The sequence below is a fragment of the Cynoglossus semilaevis genome, chromosome 7 (genome assembly GCF_000523025.1).
Source record: "Cynoglossus semilaevis isolate Cse_v1.0 chromosome 7, Cse_v1.0, whole genome shotgun sequence".
NCBI classification, from domain to species: Eukaryota; Metazoa; Chordata; class Actinopteri; order Pleuronectiformes; family Cynoglossidae; genus Cynoglossus; species Cynoglossus semilaevis.
The window spans coordinates 13781136-13803369 of NC_024313.1; the positions used below are offsets into that span (position 1 = coordinate 13781136).

Genomic DNA, 22234 nt, shown 5'->3' on the forward strand with positions numbered 1-22234 from the left:
GATTGGCTGTGTGTTACCAGCCGCTGCTGACTCCGCCCTATTTTGCTTTCACCGTGTTTTTCAGATTTTTTTTTTTTTTACTCCGTTCAGCTCCAACAGTCTTAATTGTTATCCTGGACCTAAACCTGGACTTGTCGTCCCGGCCCCGTGCTCCAGTTGTTTCCTCCGGACTCCGCTCTTTCCGTCTGCTCCTGGCCTGGTGCTTTTCGTTCTGTTCATCTTGGCTACGGTTCTCCGAGTTTCGGTTCTGTCTTTTCAATCTCCCTGGCTCCGGTTCGATCCCGGGACAACGGCAGCGGCTCGTGTGCTCTGGCCGCTGTTGTCGCCTCCTCCGCCGCCTCTGCTCCTCTGAGTGTCCGGCTTTGTGTTGAGCTTCAGCGGCCGCTGCTGTCAGGTGAGCCTCCGTTCAGAGAGCGGCGTGTTGCCAGAGCTGCAGCCGCTGATGCGGCGCTGCCGCCGGGTTATCTGAGGTCACAGGAGACGTGTACGCGCACGCGTTCTCTATCACATAGCCACATACATCCGCTGCTGTTACTGTTTTATTGTCACTGAGTGTGTGTTTGACGTTGTGTTATTGCTGTTTTGTTTGTTGTGGTTTGTTGTCTGTGACGTCATTTGTTGTGTTCTTCAGCTTGTGTTTTGGTGCTGTTTCGATTGTGACGTGATTATTTCCTTGTTTTGTTGTTGCTTTTGTTCCACGTCTTTAATGGTGTGTGGTGTATTTTACGGTTGTATTTGTGATCTGATATTGTCATGTTGTTCGTTATTTATAAGCCACTCAAACCCCCGCACACACACACACCAAACATCATAGAGAAAACCAGTGATTTTGTCAGCAGTTGTTGATCAACTGCTGCTCCACCACTGAGTTCTAATGAGTTCCTCTGTGACTGTTGGAACTGTTCACTGTTGGAAATCATCTGTTCAGATTCACCTCAGTGACACAGACTGACCACAAGAGGCAGCAGAGGACCAACTGCTGCTGTGTCTCCGTGGTAAAATCACTGATTTTTTTTTTCTCTATGAGGTTTCTGCAGAAGAGTGAGTTGTTAATAAATGATTCAACGTTCAGAGACTAAAGAAAAGTCATTGTGTGAAACACGTGGATGGTTGATGATTGGTCGATGTACTGATATCAGTGAATGTGTTAGATCTTTCTTTGAATTTGAACTGCTGTGCCTCAGGTTGATGGGATGGACGATCAGCTGAACACCACCATGGAATTGAAGTACCACGACCTGGAGGCTGCTGAAGCACTGGTCAGCATGAGCTTCTGGGGTCAGAGATCTCACAACGCCAGGCCTCTCACCCCTACCTCTGATTCCTGTGACTCAATCCAGCTGCCACAGGAGGGCGCCGATGCTCCCAAAGACCTGATGGCTCTGTCTTCACTGGTGAGAGCAGCTTTACTCAGTCTCTCTGCTCATAGTTAAACACTGGCCCATTCAGGTCACAGAGCAAACCTCAAACAGAAAATCAGTGATTTTAGTTCACACCAAAGTCCATAGAGAAAATCAGTGATTTTAGTTCAGACCAAAGTCCATGGAGAAAATCAGAGATTTTAGTTCACAAAGACACAGCACTTGATTCACTGTTGTTATATTTGAATTTATAGTTGTGAATGATACAGGTATTTTATAAAAACTTTGTCTCCTCTTCCTTCAGTGTATGACTCCACCTCACAGTCCCAGCTTCGCAGGTGCCTCAACCACTGCTACCACCTCGACTCTAGGCTCCACCTTCAGACCACTTTTACCTCAGGCGGAGCTTGCTGTGTGTGCTGCCGTCTTTGGTGATTCATCCTTGTCAGACTCCTCATCTCCACTTCCTGCAACCATCTCAACCAGAGCCACGAGTGTCATCCGACACACTGCTGACAGCATTTCTATACCACCTCCTTACCCCACCCCTCCCAGTTTTCAGTCTACATCGACACCATCTCAGGAGGAGACCCAGGGGCATCCCGGTCCTTCTTGTTCTTCTCCTCCTCCTGCGTCCCAGTCCTCCTCGCCTCTCCGGACCTCCCCTCTCATCTGTCAGGTGATCCCGGTGAGTGGAAGGCCTGGAATGATCTCGGCCTTTGTCCCGACTCCACTGCAGCTGCAGACACAGGCTGGTCTGAACCCTCTCCTTCAACACTCTCCGCCCAATGGCTTTACTTCACCCATGCTCGTGGGGGGAGCTGTGTCACAGGGGGCAGTGATGTTTGTGGTCCCAACTCCAGCCCTGCAGCAGCCAGCGCAGACCATGGTCACCACCAAGCTCCTCCCCCTGGCTCCGGCACCTATTTACGTGTCATCAGGATCTGGAGGAGGAGGAGGCTGTTCCTCCTCACAGTCTGACTTCACGAGACGACGAAACTATGTTTGTAATTTCAGCGGCTGCAAGAAGACGTACTTCAAAAGTTCACACCTGAAGGCTCACCTGAGAACACACACAGGTAACACACACAGACAAAAATGTTGCTAGAGCATAGCTAACGTGTTAGCTAAAAGCTGTATGATGCATGAAAGTTGATGATGATGAACGTTTGGAAACAGATTTGAAAAGAATCGACTCTGGTAAAATGTTTGATTCCTGGAGCTAATTATGTAATAATAAGTATCAAAAATATTATTTGATTGATTGATTGATTATTGCACAGGTGAAAAACCATTCAGCTGTCACTGGGACGGTTGTGACAAAAAGTTTGCCCGGTCTGACGAACTTTCCCGACACCGCCGAACACACACTGGCGAGAAGAAATTTGTCTGCACCATCTGCGATCGCCGCTTCATGCGCAGTGACCACCTGACCAAGCATGCTCGCCGTCACATGACCTCCAAGAGAGCGGTGGCCATGGCAAATTCAGCCACGTCAGTGACAGCGGTGGCGTCATGGTCCAACAACAATGCTGACGTCAACAAAGGAGGACTGCCAAAAAGTGGATGCGAGGGCCCTGTACTTCCTGTGGGCGTGCTCGTACCTGCCGCAAAATGATTTACCAAGAGGGGTGGGACTTGAATCATCCTTCCACCAATCACAATCAGCTGTTGGGTGTCTTGCTACAACTTCATCCAACTGGGCCCGTGTCAGACAAGCCAACAGGGAGGTTCGGTCTCTGTTTACAGAAGAAGTTGTGTGAAGCAGCAGTGCCCCTAGAGGTCAAGACTGTCACTGTAGGACAGGGACAAATCATGATACTCATTTCTCAGGTCAAGCATTCAAAACCTCAGCTTATAAAACCATTTTATTCTCTTGGGGGAGGAGAGGGCCATTATAGGGTGCAGCAGCGCCCCTGCAGACAGAAGCTGTGGAGGCACTCCCCTTAGAGTTAACTTCCTAATCTTAAGCACAGAAAATGTGGACTATTAGTTGAGGTAAGAATAAACAAGGGACTGACACCATTATTTACAACAGTGCCTCTGAAGGGCAAAACAGTTACTACATTTGATGAACTGACCAACACTCTGACACTCCAGATAACTGCACTTTACAGTAGGACAGTGAATGCAACAGGCTGCATCCCAGCTCTTAGGAAAAGAAGCAAAAGATGGCGATGCAGCAACAACGAGCCTGGATTTATTAATGGACTCTTTGATGGCTTTCATTTGTTGTTCATCGAGCATTTCAAATTTAAAGGGATAGTTCAGGATTTTTTGTGAGTGCTTCAAGTTAAACAGGCTCCCTGAGAACACGGCCGTCTGTGGAAAGACTGATGTTAGCCTTCAGTATACTGTAGGATTGATCTGCAGTACTTTATTACTGCATTACTTCATTACTTTATGTTGTAGTTAAACTTTTTCAACAGGAAACTTTTCTCAACCAAACATTATAGAGAAAAACAGTGATTTTCTCTGCAGTTGTTGATCCACTGCTGCTCCTTCACTAATGAGTTCTAATGAGTTTTAATGAGTTCTTCTGTGACTTCACTGTTTGGAATCATCTGTTCACATTCACTTAAGTGACACAGACTGACCACAGGAGGCAGCAGAGGACCAGCAGCTGCTGTATCTCTGTCAGATGGTGTCTGACAGTCAATGGTTTACAAACTCCAGTTGGCAGCCACGTTATCACAGGAGCCTGGTATCTCAGCAGTAAGGGGCGCTCATTAAGCCCTGACTTTGTGTTTGATCTCCTCCTAAGTTTGGATCATGGGGAGACAGCTGGAGGATGGAGTGAGATTCTGGCTCTGCTCAGGATTTTTTTATTCCTCGCACCACAACCTAACCTAAGGAGGAGGAGAGTGGGGAGGAGGACTGACATCAACAAGAAGCTGACATTGCACTGGATTTTTTAAACCTGGCTGGTCTTTTGTATTCTGTGACATTTAATCATCGTTAGGAAACCATGTGCACTCTGTTTTTACTTTGCCAAAGTGTTGTTGTGCTTCTTTTGTTCACTGCGTCCTGTAAATACTGTAACTATGTTGTGTACTTCTACCTGTATCCCAGTTGCATTTATTGACAGTACAACTTATTGATATTTTAAAAATGTCAGTATTCCTCACTGTGATACTACCTACTCTCTCTGCTTGACAGAATATTAAAAATAATATTGTTAATATTTAATGAATATTTGTGGAGAAAGCTGTTTTATAGTAATGTAGCTAAAAAATACCTCATTGTATGAAATGCCATTGGGATCAGCATGGTCTCTTATTTAAACGTTGCCTGTAAGAGATGGTAATTTTTTTTTTATTATAATAAAGAAATAAACTTACAGTCACAACTTGGCATTTTGACATGTGACTACAGAACAATCAGATCCAAACATTCACTAAACCCAGTGCAGTTGTGAACATATCTAATGTACATCATTATATTATATCATGAATCAGTGACCCCCCCTCCACCCAACTAAATAAACATCATACTAACACGACTGCAAAATACTTCCGTTTTGAGGTGGGAAACGATACCGCTGTATATTCTGCTCCGCGACAGTGTCAAGTACACAACGACTCGGAAAGATCGGCAGCCAATCATTGGCCAACATCTGAGGAGGAGAGGAGAGGCCTGAGGAGGTGCGGGCTCATGGGGAATTGGCTATGAGGTCAGGATAGATCCCCCACCCCACTTTGCCTTACTGACCAAAATTCAGATGGAAAACAAACTGCAGAGGAAACCAAGGTCACAATGACACGACGTAGAGGCAAGTGGAACTGCAGCTCAATATTATGCTGCGTCACAGAATAAAAGATTCAATTTTCCTTACACGTAAACGAGAAGTGTTGGGACAAAAAAAGAAGGCGATGACGTAAGTTAGTGTAGAACCAACGTCTCTTGTTACCGAGTTATGTGACATTAAAGCAAAACTGATTAAAGGCTGCTTAAAATTACGCAGATGTGGTAAAGTACATATTTTACCCTGATGTTTAAACACGTGGTGTAACCTATCAAAACACATAAATGTATATATACTGTGATTATGTATGGAAAACTTATAAAATTGTATTTTTTAATTATTTCAAATATAAGATTTTATGATGTAAAACATACACCAAAACAATTAAAAGCACACTTTCTTACAGGCTATTTCTTGTGTAGTGAATGTAGTACTATAGTTGTGTCCTTTTTAAAAACCATGTTGTTTAACTACTTTTATTGTCTTGATCTTTTGGCGCTTTTGTAACAAACAGCAAACCGCGCGTCTTCTGTGTGACGTGCGTTAAGTCACGCAGCCTGATTGGCTAGCGTTGCTGCGTCATATTTAAAGGGACACCATGAGCAGAGTAGCTATTGGCTGAGGGCGTTCAAGCGCCAAGATTTCAATGAAAAGACCGAGCTGAGAGGAAAGCGATTTAGTCTGAGTGTGTGAGAGGAGTGTGTGTTTGTGCTGCTGCTGTCTGTACAACGTTCCGTCCTTTTCTTTCGCTGTCTTTGTAACTCTTCTTCTTCTTCTTCTACTGACGCTATTTATTGACTTCCCTCAGAAAAAAATGCTCTCCGCTCGCTCTTCTCTGTCTGTCAAAGACGAGAATATTCTCGTCAGCCAGACCAACAAAATGGCGTTGGACAAAGAAAACACGGTGAGAAGAAAGTCTATTTTTCTTTGATTTACTCCGTTTTTTGGTTACTTGCCTGCCGAAATCTGTGGCGGCCATTTTGTCCGAGCTCAGCCTCGTCTGTCAGTTGTTCCCTGTTTTAATCAAACGGATCCCTAAATTTGACTGTGTTGCTGGTGTTTCGTTGTGATCATTGTTGGTTTAGTTTTATTTTATTTTATTTTTTTCAGCCTCCTGGTCTAAACAAATCCCGTACGTTAGCGTCGAAAACCGCGCGGAAAATCTTCAGTGATGCATCGGTGAGTGACGTAATTTTCCTCCAGAGCTTCCTGTGATCAATACTGTCATCTGCCAGTTTATCATTCGTGTAACCTGACGGTCTGATGTACCAACAGAGTTATACTGTCTTTCCATGATGTGTCATTCTATACCTTAATACATTGAGGCACACATCTCATTTATGTGACGTCATTCTCTGTCGCCTCAGAAGAGACCAAACTTGACTATGTCGGTAATGATGTGAACAAATGGAGGTCACATAAAACAAAAGTTGTTTTTTTTTTTTTTCCAACCCTACTTGTTTTTCAGCCTAAGAAAAGCAGCAGCAACGGTGGCGAAGAGGAGGTGGAGCCTCTGCTGAAGGACAACCCCAGTCGGTTTGTCATTTTCCCCATAAAGTACCACGACATCTGGCAGATGTACAAGAAGGCTGAGGCCTCCTTCTGGACGGCAGAGGAGGTGCAGGACGTTAGCATTCTTAGCTGTGGCAGTGAAGTTAGTGTGTACTGTATGTGGACTGAGGTCTAATATCTGGTCTGGTCTCAGGTGGACCTGTCCAAAGACCTGCAGCACTGGGAGTCTCTGAAGGATGAGGAGAGGTACTTCATCTCACACGTGTTGGCCTTCTTCGCCGCCAGTGACGGCATCGTCAATGAGAACTTGGTGAGTGTGACGGCGTCCGTGTCTGGTTGATCAACGGTGGGGTCGGCGTCTGCTTCATGTCCCACTGTTCTACCTTGTGACCACCAGGTGGAGCGCTTCATGCAGGAAGTGCAGGTGACGGAGGCACGTTGCTTCTACGGTTTTCAGATCGCCATGGAGAACATCCACTCTGAGATGTACAGCCTCCTGATCAACACCTACATCAGGGAGCCACAGGAGAGGTGACTTACTGTGTCTATACTGCCCCCTAATGTTGGCACCCATTCTGCTGTGTTTGTTCTAATGCTGTGTTCACTGACCTCCAGAGAATACCTGTTTAATGCCATTGAGACTCTGCCCTGTGTGAAGAAAAAGGCCGACTGGGCTCTGAACTGGATCAGCAGCAGAAACGCCAGCTATGGTAGAAGGACTAATATACTGCAGTACTACACTGTTACTCACTGTGGTACTAACCATGTGGCTGATCATGTGACCACCAGGAGAGCGGGTGGTGGCCTTTGCTGCAGTGGAGGGAATTTTCTTCTCTGGTTCCTTCGCTGCCATCTTCTGGTTGAAGAAGCGTGGCCTGATGCCCGGCTTGACCTTCTCCAATGAGCTGATCAGCAGAGATGAGGTAACGACCTCACACTGATGTCATCAGTCAGCAGCGTTTGTCCGGTTACTTTACTGTTTGTTGATTGGCTGCTTCCAGGGCCTTCACTGTGACTTTGCCTGTTTGATGTTCAAACACCTGCTGAAGAAACCGTCCAGAGAAACCGTGACCAAGATCATCAAGAACGCCGTGGAGATCGAGCAGGTGGGCGGAGTCGTCGCTTCACAGTGTGGCGGTGGCAGCTTGTGGTTTGGTTGTTGACTGTTGTTGTCCTTTGTTCAGGAGTTCCTGACTCAGGCTCTGCCTGTGAAGTTGATCGGGATGAACTGTGATCTGATGAAACAGTACATTGAGTTTGTAGCTGACAGACTGATGCTGGAGCTGGGCTTCGCCAAGGTAACCGCACACACACACACACACTCAGCAGAGCTGCTGATGCTAATGTAGCTAAGCTAGCTCAGGTGTGTGGTGATGAGAAGCGCAGGGGTACCGATGTCAGCTGATGATGAGAGCTGAGTTCTGCTGAGAGTCTGATCAGAGGACCAGTGGTCCACTGATGGATGTCAGCAGGACTAGAGCCACGCCCATCTGAACACACTCTACTTACTGCTGTCACTGTGACCTCTGACCTCCTCCTTAGCTAGTTAACAGTGTTGTGACCTCTGACCTCCTCAGATCTATAGGGTGGAGAACCCCTTTGACTTCATGGAGAACATCTCTCTGGAGGGAAAGACCAACTTCTTTGAGAAGAGAGTGGGGGAGTACCAGAGGATGGGGGTGATGGCTGGGAGCTCCGACAATGCCTTCAGATTGGACGCAGACTTCTGAGGATGCCCCCTGGTGGACTGGAAGTGTCTCTGTGGAACCGCTTTTAAAATCCTATGGTCATGTCTGCCCTTCATGAGGGGGTGCTAAAGGCCAGAATTAATTTATGCTTTTATGACTTGAGTTTTATTTTGTTTTGACTGATTGCTATGACTTTATCTGATGGTGTAGAAAATGTACAGTCTGAACATTTTTGTAATAAACTAACATAACTCCAATTTTTAATGGTCAACTTTGCTACAACCAAAGGACATGAACTGTTTGTCAGTGGTGGTAGTATTTTAGTAAAGGGACCTGGGTCTGGAATGTTTCAGGTTCGAGTCCACCAGCTGCTAAGTCACCACTGAGGTGCTCTGACCATGGCACCGTCCCCACACGCTGCTCCCTGGGTGCTTCAGCTGCCCCCTGCTGACTTGCTGATGGCATCTGCTGTGGACCTGTTTGACCTACTGTATATGCAAACTGAAAGGGCCATGGACGTGGGGGGGGGCGTCCGTACGCTCCGTCATCTTCATCAGAATCGGTTTTCTGTCAGGTGTGGTTTCATTTTTGGTTCATTTGAGTAAAAGTCTTGTAAAATGTAATGTGAGGGAGAAATGTAATTAATATCCTGGAACGTCGACACGAGATGACGTCACAGCTCATTTCCATGATGGCCAACCACTGACGTCATAAGCGGAAGTGAACACTCGCAGAGTGCAGATCTATCAGGATCAGCTGCTAAGCGCAGAACGCCACGCAAAATGCTAGTGTCACGTACAAGGCAGACGTTTTTAAAGCCGGTGAGTGTGTGACGTTTGTTGTGACGGCTTTGGCCGCGTACCTTATCGTCAGGTGCAGAAACTAGTTTGAAAACCTGACTTTGTGAATTCATTAAAGCACGTGTTTTTACAAACATCTTTTCGGTGAAAACGAAACCAAAACCTACTGCTTGACAGAGAAAGGAATTTTGAGCTGTAACAGAATCTGTAGTTGTGTTTGAAAGACGCAACGTAATTCCGACATTTATGTGAAAAGTTTTAGGATTTGAGGTTTGGTGACTGTGATGTCACATCTGCTTTCAGAGTATTCCCTTCGCTGGGACAATTCTCGGTGGTTTGCTTCCCGGTGAAATGGTTCTGGTTCAGGGCTCGGTTCCCGTTGGTGCTGACAGGTGAGTCAGGTCCACATAAGTCCATAACCAGGGCTGAGTCAGTCATCCTTAACAGAGGGGCGGAGCCAGTATCAGGGGACTGGGTGCACAGCATTGGATTGGATGTTCAACGGTGTAAGATGTTTGTTGATGTTATTTTTAGTTAATGCTAAGCTTACGCCAAATGCTAATGTTAATGCTAAATCTAACAATGTTAAGCTGTAGGGACGTTATGTTGCTCCTCAGTGTTATTAATAAAGTCTGTTAACAGCAGACGGTGCTATTGTTACACATAAACAAATGTAGGCTGTGCAGAAATAGTTCTGTTTCAACTTTTGTACTTTTGACCCAACAGGGGGAGGCAAGATGACGTGTTGGTGTCTTTAAATCTCAGGTTATCACGTGATGAAGGTCAAAGTGTGGCTAAATCATTTCTGTGGTAGATTCCAGGTAGACCTGGCGTGCGGCAGCAGCATGAAACCTCGCGCAGACGTGGCCTTTCACTTCAATCCTCGCTTCAGTGGCTCCCCATGTGTTGTGTGTAACACACTACAGTGTGAGCGCTGGGGTCCGGAGGAGATCCAGCACCAGAACCCCCTGAAGAGCGCTCACACATTTGAACTGGTCTTCCTGGTCCTGCAGGACAAGTTTAAGGTAATGATATCAACAAACATGACCAGAAGTTCCTGTGACTGGGGAGGTCATGTGCAAGATGTTTGACTTTTGATTGGTCAAACTTTTTGGGACATTTCATTGGATTTGGAAAAGATTTTTGTGATTTTTAATTTTTTTTCCACATTTTTACACCAAAGTCATTCTGTGCTTCGTGATGATTGGTCCATTTGTGTTTTTGTTATTCATAGTGTAAGAGGTATTTGACTGTATTTGGAGGTATTTCTTAGGACTTTAATGTTTTCACCAAAGTACAGTTTTACATTTGTAGTATTTGAACAATTTTTTCCAGTCATCAGTTCTTCTTTTTCTCCAGGTGGCGGTCAATGGCGCTCACCTTTTACAGTACAAACAGCGTGTGGCACTGGAGCGTGTTGACACAATACTCATCTCTGGAAAAGTGGCGGTCGAAGTAGTGGGCGTCGTCCCGTCAATGTCGGTGAGTCTCCAAAAGAGGGTGATATTTTTGAGTGTGAGCAGGAATCGTGACTTGTTTGTGTTTGGTTTTAGAACGCTCCCCTGGCTGTTAGCAACATTCAGGACTCACAGATGAAGGTGAAGACGTCATGTTTGCTGATGACATTTTGAACTATGTTTAAATGGTTTCTTTTGTTCTCTTTCAGTCTATTCTTTCCACTGCGGGAAACACAGTAAGTTTCTTTGACTCAACAAATTGTCTGTCTCTATTTATTTACCATCTTATATATGTATATCTGTGTGTGTGTGTGTGTGTTTACAGCGGGTTCCATTTTCTGGTTTTCTCGGAGATGGACTGAGAGTCGGACAAAGCGTCTCCATTCGAGCAGAGACCAATCACAATGCTCAAAGGTAATGATTACATCATACTATACCCATTTTGCTCAACTTATCAGCAGCCTTTGACACAGTCAATCACCTGGTCCTATTATTGATACTCTCAGACATGGGCACTAGTGGCAGTGCACACCTGGTTTGAAACTTCCTGGTTGGTGGTTAGGGCACTTATCTGCCTCACAATACCTTGTCACCATGTACACCACCTGGATGGACCAGGTCATTTGCTCACATGGTTTCTCTAATCACAGCTATGCTGATGATAACCAGCTCTCGCTGTCACCGCCACCTGTTGACTCCACAGTGTCAGCACCAGTCTCAGATGGTCTCTCTGACATATCTGCCTGGGTGGAAGCCCGCCACCTCCAGGTCAACCTCTCCAGCACTGAACTCCTGGTCTTCCCAGCCAAGTCAACCCTACATCATGACATCTCTGGGTGTCACCATGGACAACCAGCTGTCCTTTATAGATCACGTTGGTCATGGGGACATTGACTTGATCACTTGTCTCAAAATCTGCCAAAGCTGTGTTTTTGTAAAACTGTTGAAGCACTTTGAGCTGCACGATTGTATGAACTGTGCCTTAGAAATACAGTTATTATTATTGTTATTGTTATTATGTTGCCAATGTTGCTGTGTTGCTTTACAGTTTTCAATATAAGAAATATCAGGCCACACCCAACCCAACAGGTTACACAACTCCTGGTACAGACCATTGTCAGGTCCCACCTTGATGACTGCGGGGGTCTTCCTAGCCCCCTAGCCTGTGCTACAAAACCCCTGCAGATGGTCCAGAATGTCTGGTCTTCATATAAAAGGACTGAGCTACACTGGCTACCCACCAGCATCAAATACAAATCACTGTTGCTAACCCATAGCAGGACCAGTATTGCTCATACTGGTCCTGCCCCCTGATGTTACCCCCTGACCACTCCACTAAACTGGGAACATTGTCTGGCAGTCCCAACACCTCGTACAAGACAATCCAGGCTCTTCCTGCACTGACCAACACCCTAGTTAAGAAATCTCACTTTACTAACTAGCAGTCTCCTCTTAAAGTCACTGCTGATGTATATGTATATGTAAGTGTAGTAATCAGTACCAGGCAGCAGTGGAAACAAACACATGAGGAAGTAAAATCCTGATTCAGGTTTTTCTTTTCCTAGTTTCTGTGTGAACCTGTGTTCATCAGAAAGCAGTGACATCGCTCTTCACCTCAACCCTCGACTGAAGTCTCGCATTTTCGTCAGAAATTCGTTTCTGTCTGACAGCTGGGGTTCGGAGGAAACGGCACTGGACGGATTTCCCTTCATGGCAGGACAGTACTTTGAGGTAAATTACATTTTTGGTCAAATGAAAAACTTTCTATGAAACTTTGTCACATGTTTTCAGTTTAATGGGGAAATGTTTGGTATCTGTTCTTTGCAGATGATCGTCTACTGTGACTCGCAGCACTACGGAGTGGCTGTGAATGGAGACCACATTCTCACCTACAAACACAGGGTCCAGGACCTGAGGAGGATCAACCAGGTGGAGGTTCAAGGCGATGTCTCACTGCTGGATGTAAAACTCCACTGATGGAGGACAATGGTGTGGTCATATCTGTCATCACATGATGAAAGTGATCCAATAAACATCAACTTTGATGAACACTTAGAAGTACAACATTATCACAGTATGACAGTCAGGAGAGGCTGAGAAGTAAGTGTGGTGAAGGACAGAGACACAGTAGCTCGGTGTGCTGTCAGAGTGATGGATTGGTTGAAGGTAGAGGTGGGGTTACAGCAGTACTTCCTAAATAGTGGGGTGGGCCCCCTGGGCGGTGCGGTAAGGTGCCAGTGGGGGGCTTCCAATGGAATATGGCATGCTGGACATACTGTAGGTGTACCACAGCTGTGAAAACATTTCTGAGGGGTGGGGGCATGAAAGAAAATACTTGAGAACCACTGGGTTACGTCAAGGTCCAGCTCTGAGCCTTGTTTTGTTTGCTAGACAGTTTGACACATAAGGTTCAACAGGAGGTTCCGTGGACCACTGTACAACCTCCATGTTGAACTCACTTCTTCAGTGCTCAGCAGCCTCCCCTGTGTTTGCCTGTCATGTGACTCACCATGGAAGGACCTGGAGTGAAGTATGTATTTTGCCAGTCCTCAGTCGGGGTCTTTCAGTAGCCAAGGTTTGAACCACACAATATTTCCATATCTTTTCCAAACATGTTAATAAAGTTTTTCAAAGACCTAGAAAATTCAATTTCGATTTCCAAAACGTTTTCAGGTTTTCCATGACTGTACCAGCACTGCTATTAGCATTGTATGTTGCTTTCCGTCAGTGGTTGACAACCCTAACCCTGACGTACCAAAATTTTAAGCATAAAAAGCAAGTACCTACATGTTTTTAACTAACTGCAGGAATTCGACCACCGATCTGTGCTCAAGCTCGGCTTCATTTCCATGATTATCGTCATTTATTTTGTTTAATTATACGTTGGGAATCATCTTGGTGGTTAAGGAAGTGGTCACATTGTTGTGTGCAGTGCTTCACTTTCCTTCTATCTTTAGCATCTCATGTGGGGACAGTGCCTTGCTCAGAGCATCTCAGTGGAAACTTAGCAGCTGATGGACTCGAACCTGAAACTGTTTAATAAATATTTAAAAAACATTTCAATTCAAATTCAAAAATACACCACGTATTACGAACTTGTCTTTTATTTTTTAGGTTGGTGAAGGCTTTTATTTCCAATAGCAGACCGGAACTGGGGTGGCTGTTTCCGATAGGGCTCGACGCATCTTCTCACAACTACGCCGTTGATTCTGAGAAAAAACCCCCGACAAAAACAAACAACCCCGACTGAAAATCCCAAATCGATCCTCGACTAATCTGAAGAAGCTGAAGGTCAGTGTTTGTTTGTTTGTGTATTTATATCTACGCGTCTGTGACGTCACTTCAAAATGTCAATACCGATGGTTAGATGAGATGACGGATAATCGGTGAACAGATGAAATGATTGTTGTAGAAATGATCTTCACGATAACTCCAGGACTTAACGTCTTGTCCCGTCCACAGGTGGCAGAATAATATGTCTGGTTCTTCTCCGTTCCCGTTGCTTCTCCTCCTCCTCGTCAGCATCTCATCCTCTGAGGATCTAGATCTGGTTCGCAGGAACTCAGATTTTGCGGCTCGACTGTTTCGATCAGTTGCCAGTCGCAGTGATGACAACGTCTTTTTGTCGCCACTCACACTAAGCGCCGCACTGACAGCGCTCGCCAGCGCCACCACGGGGTCCACGCATGAGCAGCTTCTAAAAGGATTGGGACTGTCTGGACTGGACGTGAGCACTGTGACAGGTGAGTGGAGGTGATGGGGCATAGTGTTGTTTAGTCACCTGTTGGAGGCGCTGAACTTTCTGGGTTTCAGATTTTTTTCAGAACTTGCAGAACTCCAAACCTGCCCACCTTCTCTCTGGTCTGGGCCTGTTCCCTGACCAACACGTGCAGTTGCAGTCGTCTTATGTGGACCTGGTCCAGAACAAACTCGGTGCAACTGTCCAAAAGGTAGTGTACAGTGAACCACAGGAAGCAGCTGATCTTATCAACCGTTGGGCCCAGTACCAGACTGGAGACCAGGTCAAGGACATAGTGACAGATCTGGACTCTCAGACGCCGCTACTTCTCGCCTCTGTGGCTTCCTACCAGGGTACGTTGCAACGTCCTACATATTCCGTTCAGTAGAGGGCACTAGTTTTCACTAGCTGACGTAAAATCTGTCAACATTTTGTTTGATGTCTGGTGAGATTGTGTTTTTCATTGTGATTTGTTATCAACCTTGTGTGTCTGGGTGCAGCGGGGAGAGGGGATTAGGGGGGCTGAGGACAGCTGGCTCCACCTGTTCGCCCGGACCGTGGAGCCAGGATGAAAGCTCCAGGTGTATCTGTTCTAGAAAAGTGTGTTCACAGCGTTTTCATCTAGACCTTCGAGAATGGATCACCATAGTAACTTAGGTTAGGGTTAGCGTTAGTATTATCCTGGTCTTGGGATATGGGTTAGCGTTATCCTGGTCTTGGGTTAGCGGTATCTGTTCACTGTATAACGACTTAGCTCATCAACTCATGTTCCCTGATGTTTAATGTCTTTCAGGCCGTTTTCAACCTGCATTCAATGCTTCACTGACTCAGGAGGAGCGCTTCTATGTGGATCGGTACCATGTGGTAATGACCAGTATGATGTTTCGGGCTGACAAGTTTTTCCTGGCGTACGACCGTGCACTGAAGACGGGCCTCCTGAAGCTGCCCATGACGGAGGGGGCAGCCATGTTGGTGGTATTTCCTGACGCAGATGTTGATGTCACAGTGGTGGAGGAGCAAGTGACATCAGAGAAGATCCAAACCTGGATCCAACAGCTAAAGAAGACGTATGCATCACCTCATTGTCCCACACCCTGGTCCCAGACCCTGATCCCCAACCCTAGTCTTGTCCTGGACCCTGGTCCTAGACTTTGATCCTGGACCCTGGTTTCATGTTGAGCTCCCAAAAAGATTTCTGTACAAACTCCTCTGAACCAGTGATTTTCTCTTAGTTTTTCTTGGTTCTGTTTCCACTTTAATGAACAGACAATGAATGATCACAAATCAATTGTTTAAACCTTATTCTGTTTGTTTTTAATCAGGAAGTTGGAGGTGCAACTCCCACGCTTCCTGTTGGAGCGATCGTACACTCTGAAGAACATCCTGATGGACCTGGAGGTCACTCAGGTGTTCCAGGAAGATGCTGACCTCACAAACATGAGCGGGACCAAAGGAACCAGACTCACACAGGTACTGATGAACCAGAGAAGGAGGGCTGGTACTGATGAACCTTCTCTTTAGTATCTGAAATAAACTTATCTCCAGGTTCTGTCCTGTGTTGATATTAGCGCCACCTGGTTTTAAGATGTTGGTTGATGTTGGTTACATTACTGGACTACAGTCTGTCTGGTTCTGGTGGTTCTGGTTTGAAAACTAATTGTGGAATCTTTGACTTTTAGGTTTTCCATAAATCACTTCTCTCGGTGGATGAGAGCAGTGATGACATCACTGCAGGGGGTGGAGCTACAGCTTTCTCTTCTCCACCGCCTCGATTAACCATCAACAGACCTTTCATCTTCATTATCTACCAGCAGATTAGTGGGAACATTCTGGGCATGGGCCGAGTGCTGGATCCCAGCAGGAAGTAGAACCACACAGGCCCCGCCTACTTTTGGCTGTCCATCAATGCTTGGATGTTTTTGTGATTGCTATTGTGACATTAAGACGCAGGTTTGTTCGTGGTTGGTACTCAGGTTGGTGAATGCGGTAGGATGCTAAGCTAATAGTTATATTACAGTAGTAATAGGAGTTAGGAGTTCAAGGTCATGACCTTCTGTCACAAGACTTTAAATGTTTTACTTTTGCACCATATATTTTCATCTGTGTGAGCTAGCCTGTATATATATGTGTATATATATATATGTATATGTGTATATATATATATATATATACATATATATATATATATATATGTTTGTGTAGAGTCCTGCTGCCGAGAACCCATTTCTACTTCACAATATGTAACGTTTGCTGCCCCAAGAGAAGGATCAGTGTAATGGCATCTTATAGCTTATGTAATGGCTTATATAAACAAACTGAAACTATAATATAATGTTAGCAGTGATGTTAATAAACTCTCTGGTCGTCACTGGTCTTTGTCCTGGTCTAACTGACCTACATAGGACCAGGTGTATATACGTATATGCTGGTCTTTGGATTATGACGTCCTTTGCCGTCTCGTGGTTACGCACCATCTCTCATGAATTTTTTTAAGAAATCTTGTTCCATCATTTCGACGTATGGTGTTAAAACTAGCTAAGTAGCAGAGTGGAAGAATATGTAGTCATGTGACTTCTTTACATTTGCTTTCTTTCATTTGTTGTTTTTTTGGAAACTTTTTTCCCTTCATTATGGCCCCTAGGCATAACTCAGACTTCTGATTTTTTATGTCATAGATTATGATGTCATCATTGTGTTAGCGTTGCTGAGTTACGAAGGTACTGAAGTACGGCATGTGAGTTAGGTTACGAGTTACCGTAGGAACAGAACTACAGAATATTTGTGGCTCCTCCCCCTCAGACCTCACCTCAGAATTTGAAGATTATTCTGAGTTCAGTGACCTGAGTGACAACGAACTGCTGCAACTCTGGAGCAGTGAAGACGCTTCCTCTAGACTGACCAATCAGGCTCCTCCATCTGGCCATCTGGTGGATGGGTCTGGGATTAGAGGTTGGAGGACAGCATTGGAGAGAAGATTATGGGATGGCACTGTTTTTTAGGGGTGGGTCCCTTAGTTCTAGTTGAAGGAACTCTGAGTTCTTTTGGCCAAACTGTTTAACTCTTTAATGATGCCCCCGCCCTTGTCCCTGTCCCAACATGACTGCGCAGCAGTGGTCCATTAAGAACTCGGTGTGGACGGACTTGACTGGTCTGGACACAGTCCTGATGGGATTGAAGGAGCCAAACCAGGACCCCCATCAGTGTGTGACCTCACAGACGGGTGTTTGAAAGAATTAAAGCTGCGAAGACTAAACCCATGTCATACTAAATATACATTTATATATATTGTAGGGCTGGACATTTGAATGTGTGAACTTATTAATTAATTAACACTGATAATTATTTTATCACACACTAACGTATTTATTGCTTTATTATTTAAAATTGATGTTAAACAACTTTTGTTCACTGGCTTTTATAGTTACTGCTGTGGTGCCATCAGGGATTGACCTTTCACATTTCATTTAGAACAAATAGGGTTAGAGACTTTTATTTTGAAATGCTTAGTCCAGAATTCTTGTAATTTGAGAGTCATAGACAGAGTCAGCTGAGTGGCCCAAAATAACCCGACACAAACACTCGCACAGAGTTTTAAACCCAAACTGAAAAGGACCTCGAAAATAAGTAAGAAACTTTTGTTGTTTGTTTTTCTTTGTTCATTTTTTGTTCTTTGTTCTTTAATTGAATTTGTTTATTTCATATTTCTGACAGGTCACAGGCCCCTTTCATTTCACTTTGAACTACTTGCTATAACTTGTTTACTAGTTGAAAATTAATTTAAACATGTATGCATGTATATATATTTATATATATTTATGTCATACAATAACAATATTATAAAAAAACCCATTTTATTCAAAACTTCCAAGTATCTGGACACATACCCGTCCTCCTCCCTTTCCTCCACAGATTGTTCTAACTTTTCTACCGCTATGCTAACGATCAGAGTCCAGTTGGTCTGGTCGTATTAATGGAATCATCAGAAAATATTTGTGGCTCCTCCCCCTCAGACCTCACCTCAGAATTTGAAGATTATTCTGAGTTCAGTGACCTGAGCGACAACGAACTGCTGCAACTCGCTATCGAACGCAGTCTGAGAGACACACGGTACGGAAATGCTAGGGATGCTAATAGAGACAGCGGCGCTGCGTCGTCCAGCAGTGTGTCCAGACACGATGACAATCCTCAGGTCCAGACCACAGCTCACTATAGTACACCCAACCCTCCCAGTGAAAAACTTCCTGACCTGAAGACCTTCGATGGAACGGTCCACTCCTTTGTGACGGGTTCTGGAAAGAGGATGTTAGCGTACCGCAGGTCAGATGGGGCTCTGCTCCACATTGCTCCAGAACCAAAAGAGTGAGTTCTTTTTCAGTTAAATGTTCAACCAATGGTGAAGGACGGGCTGCCGACAGAGCACACTCTATTGAAAAGAGTCTGTAACTGCAGGTTTGTGGTGTTTAATACGTGCAGGGAGGAGGAGCCGCTTTTCACCGCCATTCGCGACGGAGACATTAGCAGGGTGAAAGCTCTGGTGTCATTCCTAGGAACCAATTTGATGCTCCCCAGTAAGCCTGGTTGGCTCGCCATCCACCAGGCGGCGTTCTACGGCCACAGAACGTGTCTGAATATCCTACTATCAGGTACCAGGATTTACAGCAGACTCAGTTCTTGGAGTGGGTCAGCGTAATTCTGTGTCTGTTTTCAGCTCAGCCTGGAATGATAAATAAACGGACAGATAATGGTGAGACAGCGTTACTCATCGCCATCAGCAGGAGGCATGTGAGCTGCGCCCAGGAGTTGCTGGAAAAAGGAGCTGATCCTGACCTCCCCAACCATGAAAAGGAGACACCGCTGTTCAAAGGTAAAGGTGAAGGAAGTGATGTCACGGATGACTGTGGACAGATCACAGGCCCCTCCCCTCTGTCAAATTTTGTTTTTCCCACAGCCTGTGAACGCAGCAGTGCAGAGATGGTGGCTGTGCTGTTGAACCACGGTGCAGCGGTGAATACACACTGTCTCCAGGGATGGACGGCGCTACAGCAGGCTGTGTTTGTAAACAACGTGGAGATTTGTGAGATGCTGCTGAAGAGTGGAGCAAAACACAATGTTACCAACATGTACGGCATCACACCGCTGTTCACCGCTGCACAGACGGGGCAGGTGGCAACACTGCGTTTCCTCATCCAACACGGTGAGGGCGCTACTCCCAGCTGCTTTACCTAGTTACTGGTAGATACTGGTTCATTAAAAAATGCAATTCTAAACATGTGACCTTTCTGGTGACTTCCTTACAGTCAGCCTGACCTTTGATCTCTGACCCTGCAGGTGCAGAGGTCAACAGTCAGGCTGCAGATGGAGCCACTGCTCTTTACGAAGCTGCCAAAAATGGACACGTGGAAATCATTGAACTTCTCCTATCGCAAAACGCAGATGCTAACAAACCAGGAAAATCAGGGTTATTTCCGCTGCACATCGCTGCCCAAAAAGGAGATGAGCGGTATGACCACCTTGATGATTTTGTGCTTATAATAATGTCAATTTTTTAAATGTGGGGCGTGGGAATCGGGGGTCAGACCTCAGGTACTGCAGGTCTGGACCTATGCAGATCTTATCGTCTTGGATCTTTCTTCTTACAGGATTGTCTCCATGTTGATACCAGTAACCAGTAAAGCACGAGTCAGACGGATCGGCATCAGTCCTCTCCATCTAGCAGCGGAACGAAACCGGGATGATGTGCTAGAGTCTCTGATCGAGGCAGGTTTTGACGTGAATGCTAAGCTGTCAGACGACTGGTCCAAGCTGTATGAAGACCGTCGCAGCACCCCTCTCTACTTCTCCGTCAACAACAACAATGTGGACGCTGTTCAAATGTTGCTGGCAGCTGGTGCCAACCCAAACCTGGACATGTTTAGGCCACTGATGGTAGCAGCCCGACAGAGATGCATCCAAACTGTAACCCTGCTGGTGGAGCATGGTGCTGACATCAACGCCAGCATTCCCACCCACCCCACCACCTTCCCTGCTGTCTACATGTTCTCCATGAAGTACCTGCCTATGTTTAAGTACCTGCTGGATCATGGAGGCCACGCCCGCTCCTGCTTTGACTGTATTTACGGTAACCACCCTCATCCACCAATCAACACCAACCGATCAGAGAGAGAGAGTGCCCCCCACAGAGAGTCTCCACTGAGAGCAGGTGTTCAGGTGATCAACACATTATGATTGGTAGTTCTATCAATTGGTCGAGCAATTCATTGGTTAATTGGTCAGTCTGTTGGTTGGTTGGATGTTTGTTTGGTTTGTTGATTGGTTGGTTGGTTGTTTGGTTGGTTATTTGTTTGTTTGTTTGGTTGTTGATTGGTTCATTGGTTGGTTGGTTGTTTGTTTGTTTGGTTGGTTGGTTGTTGGTTTGTTGGTTGGTTGGTAGTTCTGTGAGATGATTTCAGTTCCGAGCATCTGTCGGTGGGCAGGACCGATCATTGACGTACTGTTGGACTACGTTGGTCATGTGACCCTTTGCTCTCGGTTGGTGGAACATCTTGACAGCTTCTCTGACTGGAGCCATATCAAAGAAAAAGCAGGTGAACAATAACAATAATTGATCAGTCAGTGACCTTTATAGTGACCTTTGTAGTGACTTTTATAGTGACTGTTGTGTGTTGTTTTGTTTTCTTAGCATGGCCCCGCCCTCTCATACATCTATGTCGTCTGAACATTCTGCAGCGAGTTGGCCGTCCACGTTTGAAGAAGTTACCACTCCCCTCCAGTTTGATTCGTTTTCTGCAGTATCAGTAAATGCCACTTTGATTGAACCATGATGTCAGGAGACTGTATGTGATGTCACTGAGATCTGTATGTGTGGATAAATACAGTAGAGTGTCGTCTGTATGTGTGGATGAATACAGTAGAGTGTCATCTGTATGTGTGGAGAAATACAGTAGAGTGTCCTCTGTATGTGTGGATGAATACAGCAGAGTGTCATCTGTATGTGTGGATGAATACAGTAGAGTGTCATCTGTACGTGTGGATGAATACAGCATAGTGTCATCTGTATGTGTGGATGAATACAGTAGAGTGTCATCTGTATGTGTGGAGAAATACAGTAGAGTGTCATCTGTATGTGTGGAGAAATACAGTAGAGTGTCGTCTGTATGTGTGGATGAATACAGTAGAGTGTCATCTGTATAGCAGGTAAAGGTGATATGATGCTTTTTAGTAATTTTTCCTGATAAGCTTTGATTAGTTGTAGGTTTGTGTTTTGTGTGTAGGTGAGTTCAGCTCTGAGGGCTCTATAAGATTGAGCAAGTTTCGAGAACTAACATTTTGAACAGTTTGAACTGTTGGAGAACAAATTTTGGCCGGAACATGCAAAAACCAAACAACCGGCCGCAATTTTTAATAAAATATATGACTCTTGATAGTAAAAAACCTAATTAAAAAATTAGAATATATATATTTGTATATACATATATATGTATGTATATATATATATATATATATATATATATATAGTGAACGCATCTCGCAGCACATCGCACAATGCCAGGTTTATTCTAACATATATGACAACAAAGTAACAACACAAAATACTGTACGTCTTGATTTTTTGCAAGGGAGAATGCAGCTGACTTTTCTGGCAGCTTCCTCATCAACTCCGAGTAGCCACACACTTCCTCTGCACTTTTATTGAGTTTATAAAAGTATCAGATTACAGGTCATGTGATGGTGTGTGAGTATATGGATGGGTATGGAGTAAGAATGTGGGTGTGACTGTGTCTGGTCATTTCTCCATCAGTCTTGAGCACACTAGATTATAATATTAGAAGCAAACAGTTTCTTAAAGTGACAGTACAGCATGAAGCAATGATAATAAATTCAATTCTTCCAACATTTCCCTCCTGTTTATCATTGATGAATGCCAAATTCTCT

General features: G+C 45.0%; 5 protein-coding genes across 7 annotated transcripts; all 5 read left to right on the forward strand.

Annotated features, from left to right (window-relative positions):
* The first annotated feature begins 209 nt into the window (after positions 1-209).
* On the forward strand, positions 210-5133 carry klf11a (Kruppel like factor 11a). Its single transcript, XM_008313678.3, has 4 exons — positions 210-394; positions 1185-1394; positions 1666-2440; positions 2645-5133. The coding sequence occupies exons 2-4, from the start codon at positions 1194-1196 to the stop codon at positions 2977-2979; spliced, it is 1311 nt and encodes a 436-aa protein (XP_008311900.1). The 5' UTR covers positions 210-394; positions 1185-1193; the 3' UTR covers positions 2980-5133.
* A 578-nt stretch (positions 5134-5711) lies between these two features.
* rrm2 (ribonucleotide reductase M2 polypeptide) lies at positions 5712-8563 on the forward strand. Its single transcript, XM_008313679.3, has 10 exons — positions 5712-6010; positions 6217-6285; positions 6575-6724; positions 6812-6928; positions 7016-7149; positions 7234-7328; positions 7408-7541; positions 7620-7724; positions 7803-7916; positions 8196-8563. Exons 1-10 carry the CDS (start codon positions 5921-5923, stop codon positions 8346-8348), a joined length of 1161 nt encoding a protein of 386 aa, XP_008311901.1. The 5' UTR covers positions 5712-5920; the 3' UTR covers positions 8349-8563.
* A 130-nt stretch (positions 8564-8693) lies between these two features.
* LOC103381369 (galectin-8-like) lies at positions 8694-13202 on the forward strand. Of its 3 annotated transcripts, XM_017033785.2 has the most exons (9): positions 8694-9127; positions 9410-9498; positions 9921-10131; positions 10466-10588; positions 10660-10704; positions 10773-10799; positions 10889-10977; positions 12129-12294; positions 12391-13202. In XM_017033785.2, the coding sequence occupies exons 1-9, from the start codon at positions 9089-9091 to the stop codon at positions 12538-12540; spliced, it is 939 nt and encodes a 312-aa protein (XP_016889274.1). In that variant the 5' UTR covers positions 8694-9088; the 3' UTR covers positions 12541-13202. The 3 variants fall into 3 exon arrangements, with proteins under 3 accessions (XP_016889274.1, XP_016889275.1, XP_016889276.1); XM_017033786.2 differs by lacking the exons at positions 12129-12294; positions 12391-13202 and adding an exon at positions 11214-12116; XM_017033787.2 differs by lacking the exon at positions 8694-9127 and having other exon boundaries at positions 9496-9612.
* A 141-nt stretch (positions 13203-13343) lies between these two features.
* On the forward strand, positions 13344-16670 carry LOC103381370 (protein Z-dependent protease inhibitor-like). The gene is made up of 6 exons (XM_008313681.3): positions 13344-13854; positions 14026-14306; positions 14377-14655; positions 15096-15369; positions 15625-15772; positions 15982-16670. Exons 2-6 carry the CDS (start codon positions 14039-14041, stop codon positions 16168-16170), a joined length of 1158 nt encoding a protein of 385 aa, XP_008311903.1. The 5' UTR covers positions 13344-13854; positions 14026-14038; the 3' UTR covers positions 16171-16670.
* Positions 16671-17082: 412 nt separating this feature from the next.
* Positions 17083-21826, forward strand: LOC103381371 (ankyrin repeat and SOCS box protein 2-like). Its single transcript, XM_008313682.3, has 9 exons — positions 17083-17926; positions 18212-18661; positions 18776-18945; positions 19011-19166; positions 19251-19496; positions 19631-19802; positions 19942-20509; positions 20733-20886; positions 20982-21826. The coding sequence occupies exons 2-9, from the start codon at positions 18273-18275 to the stop codon at positions 21098-21100; spliced, it is 1974 nt and encodes a 657-aa protein (XP_008311904.1). The 5' UTR covers positions 17083-17926; positions 18212-18272; the 3' UTR covers positions 21101-21826.
* The last annotated feature ends 408 nt before the right edge of the window (positions 21827-22234 follow it).